Source organism: Hyla sarda, chromosome 5 (genome assembly GCF_029499605.1).
Source record: "Hyla sarda isolate aHylSar1 chromosome 5, aHylSar1.hap1, whole genome shotgun sequence".
NCBI lineage: Eukaryota > Metazoa > Chordata > Amphibia > Anura > Hylidae > Hyla > Hyla sarda.
This window is the reverse complement of record NC_079193.1, coordinates 227,650,297-227,657,850: the sequence shown is the minus strand read 5'-3', so window position 1 is coordinate 227,657,850 and position 7,554 is coordinate 227,650,297. Positions and strand designations below refer to the sequence as shown.

The 7,554-nt window shown below is 41.5% G+C and overlaps 1 protein-coding gene across 1 annotated transcript; it reads left to right on the top strand.

Annotated features, from left to right (window-relative positions):
- Positions 1 to 3,005: 3,005 nt before the first annotated feature.
- NHLRC1 (NHL repeat containing E3 ubiquitin protein ligase 1) lies at positions 3,006 to 6,150 on the top strand. The gene has a single exon (XM_056521248.1). It carries the CDS (start codon positions 3,007 to 3,009, stop codon positions 4,264 to 4,266), a length of 1,260 nt encoding a protein of 419 aa, XP_056377223.1. The 5' UTR covers position 3,006; the 3' UTR covers positions 4,267 to 6,150.
- The last annotated feature ends 1,404 nt before the right edge of the window (positions 6,151 to 7,554 follow it).

The following is a 7,554-nucleotide window of genomic DNA, read 5'->3' as shown; positions in this document are numbered from 1 at the left end:
ATCCCACACACCCCCCTTCATCATCCCCTTGTCATCATCCCACACCCCCCCTTCATCATCCTCTTGTCATCATCCCACACCCCCCCTTCATCATCCTCTTGTCATCATCCGCCCTCAGTGGTCTTCAACCTGCGGACCTCCAGAGGTTTCAAAACTACAACTCCCAGCAAGCCCGGGCAGCCATCGGCTGTCCGGGCTTGCTGGGAGTTGTAGTTTTGAAACCTCCGGAGGTCCGCAGGTTGAAGACCACTGCGGCCTTCGACATCATCCAGCCCCCTCTTACCCCCCCTTTAGTTCTGTACAGTACTCACCTCTGCTCGGCGCTGGTCCTGTGCTGCAGGGCTGTCCGGTGAGGAGGTGATCCGGTGGGATAGTGGTTCCGGGCTGCTATCTTCACCGGGGAGGCCTCTTCTCCGCGCTTTTGGCCCGGAATAGAGGCGTTGCCTTGACAATGACGCAGAAGTACGTTGGCAATGAATGTACCTCTGCGTCGTTGTAAAGGCAACGTGACTATTCTGGGGCCGGTCCCGAAGCGCTTAGAAGAGGCCTCCCCGGTGAATATAGCAGCCCGGAACCACTATCCCACCGGACCACCTCCTCTCCGAACAAGTCCTGCAGCACCGGACCAGCGGAGGTGAGTACTGTACAGAACTAAAGGGGGGTGAGAGGGGGCTGGATGATGTCGAAGGCCGCAGTGGTCTTCAACCTGCGGACCTCCGGAGGTTTCAAAACTACAACTCCCAGCAAGCCCGGACAGCCGATGGCTGCCCGGGCTTGCTGGGAGTTGTAGTTTTGAAACCTCTGGAGGTCCGCAGGTTGAAGACCACTGCGGGTGGAGAGTTCACTCGAGTATAAGCCGAGGGGGGTGTTTTCAGCACGAAAAATCGTGCTGAAAAACTCGGCTTATACTCGAGTATATACGGTACTTATTTTGAAAAAAAAAAGTTTGACTTCATTTAAAAGCAGTACAACAATAGTAAAGCATGTAACTATGGTTATTTTTATCCTATTAACACACAGAATAAAGAACATGTCAGTTTCACCGTACAGTGTAAAAAAAAAAAAAAAAAAAAAAAAAAAAAAAAAGTTGCAAAGTTAGTTTCCCACCACAAATTAAAAAAAATTTGGTTGCAATATACATTTTATGTTAAAATGAAAGTAAAGGTATCATTACAAAGAAAAATGATCGCACAAAAAACAAGCCCCCGTATTTGTCTTTAGATGGAAAAGAAAAGCTGAAGAGGACAAATGAAAACACAAAAATGAAAATTGGCTGTGTCCTTAAGGGGTTAATAAGTTTTTTTGTTTTTGTTTTTTACTATACCCCCATGTGAAAAGCCTTAAAGATTACTGTTATGATATATAATATTATATAATTATTTATGATTATAGTGTTAAAGGAAATCTGTCATCAGAATCACCCGCACTAAACCTGTTACACGGGCTTGTAGTGCGGGTGATCCTGATTAAAACGCTTCTTACCTGGTTAAAAATGGTTCAGCTGTTCTTCAGATATCTATATCTTTAGTTTTCTGTTATTCCCTGGCTTGGGACTCAGTGGGAGGTGTTATCATCTGGGACTCGGCCACACGTCATTCTAGCTGGGCGGAGCGGCCACCCGGCTCATGAATATTCATGAACTTATCCAAGTAGTCTAACTCCTTTTTCTAGGTCTGGTGGGGAGGGCCGCGCATGCGCCGCGTTCTGTACACCCGGAAGCGGCGGTCTCCCCCCGGCTTTTCACTCATGCAGCCCGTCTTCTTACTTGTATTGGGCCGCAGCTCAAGTGAAGCCGGGGGGAGAACGCCGCTTCCGGGTGTACAGAACGCGGCGCATGCGTGGCCCTCCCCACCAGACCTAGAAAAAGGACTTAGACTAAGAGGATATGTTCATGAATATTCATGAGCCGGGCGGCCGCTCCGCCCAGCTAGAATGACGTATAGCCGAGTCCGAGATGATAAGACCTCCCACTGAGTCCCAAGCCAGGGAATAACAGAAAACTAAAGATATAGATATCTGAAGAACCGCTGAACCATTTTTAACCAGATAAGAAGCGTTTTAATCAGGATCACCCATACTACAAGCCTGTGTAACAGGTTTAGTGCGGGTGATTCTCATGACAGATTTCCTTTAAATGCACAGTGTGATGACTTCGAGTTTCTGAATGATAATTTATGGAAAAGTTACACTTTTTTATCCACCATTGTGAAAACGTAGCCGTTGCACTAAACATACTTAGTAAAGTATAATGGCACTATCTGTTTCCAGGCTACTGTCATTTTACTTTCAATGTTTTTTTATTATTTTCAATGAAATGAGAAATAAAGATAACTCAAATAATAATGAACAAGAGGCAGACACAGCAGGGCATCTGACCCTGTTGGGGATTCTCTACCCACTGGGTAAATTTCATTCTCTTTTCAAGCCGCATGGTGGGCCACACTGTTAATCGTTATATATGTTCGTGAATGCAGCGAGCTGTTTTTCGACCGTACTAACTATGTGACTTGAGCCTATGATACAGACTCCCCCATTTACATTTGGTGTAGTTCTACTCTATTCTGGCCCTGTGCGGTCACCGTGTGTCATTTTATTCTGCCCAGAGGGCCAAGCCCTAACTTTGTCTGTTATATCTTGTTAGTTTAATATTGTTTAATAAAAACAGATTTGCCATTAAAGGTAAATGTATGTGTACCCCCAGGAACCTGGCGGGCTTTATTTAATTAATAATAGCTTTACTTTTGAACATAGCAAAAATGTTCAGCCTTGTTGCTTACAATGTACAGTCTCCAGATGAATAAAGTATATGGCAATAAAATTGAGCATCTGAAGTATATCAAATGTGTCATTTTTTCATATTTTAAAGGCACCTTACTATAAGAAATTTACTTTTACTGTAAGAAATCCTATGCATATTCACTTCTAGCCCAATAGATGGCATCATCTAACAAGATACTGCAAATAGCTTTAAATAGCACTGCTGACTCTTTCAGGCAGCTTGGTCATATGATTTTATTCCAGCGTGATCAACATAGACAGTATTTGTGCGGATTACAGCTGCATGCAATGTCATCATCGTCACAAAGAGAAATCAGGACTATGAAGGACTTTTTGGAGGAAACTGATCTGAACTTACTTGAATGCAAGGTCTGTTTTGAAAAGTATGGACACCAGCAAAGACACAGGCCCAAAAACCTTCCATGTGGCCATATTATATGTCAGCACTGTGTTTCTTCTCTCTGTCTCCATGGAAATCAAAGGCTAGAGTGCCCATTCTGTCGCAAAGGTTGTCGAAAACAGGAAACTAGTGTATGTCTTCCTATTTTACACCTGTTGGAGATCATAGGACGTGTGGTTCCAGATCACCCTGAAGCTTCTTCTGTAGACTGTTCCAGAAGTCAAGTGACAAGTCTTAAATCTGCAAATTTTAACCTTAGCATGTCATTTGGTGGTTGGGGAGTACTTTTTAACCCAACTGGTATTGCTTTTTGTACCAAAACGAAAAGCTTGGTTGTGTCACATGATGGCAAGAAAAGAATTGCAAGATTCACAATGAATGGGAAGTGCTTGCAACAAACTGGAGCAAAAGCAGATTCTGACAATGCAATTATTTATCCAGCTGATGTAGCAGTAACATTTGATGGTTTCCTAATTGTGACAGATACAGGGGATCGATCCCTTAAGGTGTTCTGTAAATCTGGCGTGTGTAAGTTGGTTGTTAAACATCCATTCAGCTTTCCCTGGGGCCTGGGTATCAACTCTAGAAATGAAATCATAGTCTCTGATCCTGACACTGGAAATCTTGTTCTCCTAGCTATGGACTTTGACAATGCAAACATCACAAAATGTTTAGATGTTTATTCTCATTTGAACCATCCTAGAGAGATTGCTGTTTGCCAGGCAAGTGGAGAGGTTATTGTGGTAGAGCATGTAGTAAGGGACAGCAAAACATGTTCTAGTACATGCCTAAAACTTTTTAGTAGTGAGATGAAACCCTTAAGGCAAATTGATAGTTTTAGTTTGAGCTTGCTTCTACCTTTACCTGTACATACCTCTGGGGTGGCATTTGATCATTCAGGTAATATATTATTAGCAGACATCAATAATAGATGTGTCATTTGTCTTCAGAGGATAGGAGACTTTCATACCATAAAGCATGTTGTTGCAAGTGGTCTCTCCTACCCAGTGGCATTAGCTGTGCTAGAGGATGGCTCTGTTGCTGTGCTGGATAGTGGTAATCATTCAGTTCTAATGTATTCTCCGTAATAACTTCAGCATGTTTTATCTAACTACAAACAATATAGGTTTAATATGTATGTATCAGCGCATACAGGCTCCTAAATGATATGACTTCTCCAAACATGCATAGTGAGTTTGTCTGCTTTTAGTAGTGGCCTCATTCACTCCACTTGTGCCGTGATACAGTTGTGCAGGATTTAGACAGGGCTCAGAGCTGGAAGCCGAACCCTGTGTGTCAGTCAAGCAGGGAGTGTGGCATTGTTACAGCCCAGGGACCTTCAAAGGATTGGGAACATTTATTTTATGCTTGCCAGTGCCAGAAGAAAAGCATATATACCATTTTAAAAGAATGAATAGCTAAACCAAAGATACTGTTGGTCTCCTTGACATACTAGCAAATGATTATTATCCCCAGCTCTTTGTTCATTAAAAAGGCAGTTTTTTGTTTTTGTTTGCTTTAACGGCAGAAAATGAAGGCAAGAAATGGTGCCTAAAAATAGCCATAAGATGCTTTGCAGCCTTTTATTCAGTCTGTCACAATGATAGCATTATAACAAAGCAGATAACAAATATTGTAGTAAACAGAACAAGGGAAGTGGTACCATGAGCTTAGGACTAGAATGCTACCCTCCTTTGCTAAACAAAAGTGAATGGTGTTATTTACAAATATGGAATTTCATATCAAAGGAGTACTCCGATGAAAAACTTTTTTTTTCATATCAACTGGCTCCAAAATGTTAAACAGATTTGTAAATTACTACTTTTAAAAAATCTGAATCCTTCCAGTACTTATCAGCTGCTGTATGCTCCAGAGGAAGTTGTGTAGTTATTTACAGTCTGACAGCAGTGCTCTCTGCTGACACCTCTGTCCGTGTCAGAAACTGTCCAGAGTAGGAGCTAATCCCCAGAGCAAACCTCTCCTGCTGAGGACAGTTCCTGACACGGATAGAGGTGTCAGCAGAGAGCACTGCAGACAGAAAAGAACTATACAACTTCCTGTGGAGCATACAGCAGCTGATAGGTACTGGAAGGATTAAGATTTTTTAATAGAAGTAAATTACAAATCTGTATAACATTCTGGCACCAGTTGATTTGAAAAAAATTAAATTCCACTGGAGTATCCCTTTAATATGGCAAAATATGGAATTTCATGGTTATCTATATTTGTCTTTTTGTAATCTTTAATGTAGTAAATTTGAGTAGCCGTATTAGTCCATTGATGCAGATGCAAATTAAAAAAATGTTGCAGTATCTTGTAATACCTTTTTTATTGGACTAACAGAATTTTGTAGAGACAAGCTTTCGGGATTCCTCCCTTTGGACTTGATAAAAAAGGTATTACAAGATACTGCAACATTTTTTGATTTGCATCTGTGAATGTTTGTTGGAAAATAAAGCACCAGAAGTCTCCTTCACACCTACTTCTTTCTTGGACGTTTTTTTTTTTTTATAAAAAATATATATAGAAAATTGAAAAAAATTTTGAGCTTCATGCAGTTTTTGTAGCATGTATTTTAGTGTGCTTTTTGTTGCACTTTTTGTTTTTCTTGTTATGTGATTCATGATTCTTTCATAATGAATGTAAAAAATGTTTTTTTTAAATGCATAAAAAACACAATACACATCTTTATACGTTTTTAAGCAGGAAAAGAACTATGGTGGTGTTTGGCTGCTTTCACACTATGAGCATTCATCCATTATTAAATGTCTATTTTCTGTGTAAAAACGGACGTTTAATAACGGATGAAATAAAGGGTGCTAACGGCTGAATAAATATTCATCCGTTACCTTTATCCCTCATGTATGGCCAAACACCTCTGCCTACAGACTCCCACAGCCGGGACTACTACTGCTCCCATCATGGAACAGACTTGTTTCCATGATGGGAGTAGAAATTCCCTGGCTGCAGGAGTCTGCAGACAGCTGGGGAGGCTACATTAGTGCTTGTACTACTGCCCCCATCATGGAACAGACTCTGTTCCATAATGGGGGTTGTAGTACAGGGGCTGAGGGATTGACGGGAGCCGGGAGCCGACACTATGCACTGCTAATAGAAATACTTTTCATTCATAAGGCGGCAGGGGTATATGTGCACTGGGGGGGGGGGGCCGACATATAGCGTTATCTGCCCCCCCACAGCTCTTCTATATACACATGCCCCTGCTGCCATATGAATGAAAGGTATTTCTATAAGCAGCGCATTGTGCCGGGAGCAGTGGCGTTGCTAGGGTTGGTGTCACCCGGTGCGGTAGAAAATGGTGTCACCCCCATACCTACCCCCCCCCCCCTCAGTAAGTTTTTAGCCTGTTGTGACAGACACCACTGTTGTAGCGCATTGTGAGAAATTCCAGTATAATAATCAGATATACCAGTTTCCACAGAATAGGAAAGTGTTAAAGAAGTTTTCACCATTTAAATATACAGCTCCCAGAATTACTTAAAGGGGTACTCCACTGGAAAACATTTACTTTTATATCAACTGGTGCCAGAAAGTTAAACAGATTTTTTAATTACTTCTATTTAAAATCTTAATACTTACAGTACTTATAAGCTGGTGTATGCTCCACAGGAAGTTGTGTAGTTCTTTCCAGTCTGACCACAGTGCTATTTGCTGACACCTGTGTCCATGTCAGGAACTGTCCAGAGCAGGAGAGGTTTGCTATGGGGATTTGCTCCTACTATGGACAGTTCTTGACATGGACAGAGGTGTCAGCACAGAGCACTGTGGTCAGACAGAAAATAAATTAAAAAGGAAAATAACTTCCTGTGAATCGCTTATACAGCAGCTAATAAGTACTGGAAGGATTAAGATTTTTAAATAGAAGTAATTTACAAATCTGTTTAACTTTGTAGCACCAGCTGATTAAAAAAAATGTTTTCCAGTAGAGTACCCCTTTGAGCAGTGGTGAGGTTATGCTGGGAGTTGTAGTTTCACTGACCTAACTGTAGAAATGACAAGTGACTACAGCTCTGATGTAGAGAGGAGAATGTACAATGGTATCAGTGACTACAGGTGACATCTTCTCTATAGTGAGGAGAATACACAATGATATCTGACTACAGGGGACGTCTTCTCTATAGTGAGGAGAATACACAATGACATCAGTGACTACAGGGGACGTCTTCTCTATAGTGAGGAGAATACACAATGGTATCAGTGATTACAGGTGACGTCTTCTCTATAGTGAGGAGAATACACAATGATATCAGTGACTACAGGTGACGTCTTCTCTATAGTGAGGAGAATGTACAATGATATCAGTGACTACAGGTGACGTCTTCTCTATAGTCTTCCCTTATCTAATTCAGATGTGT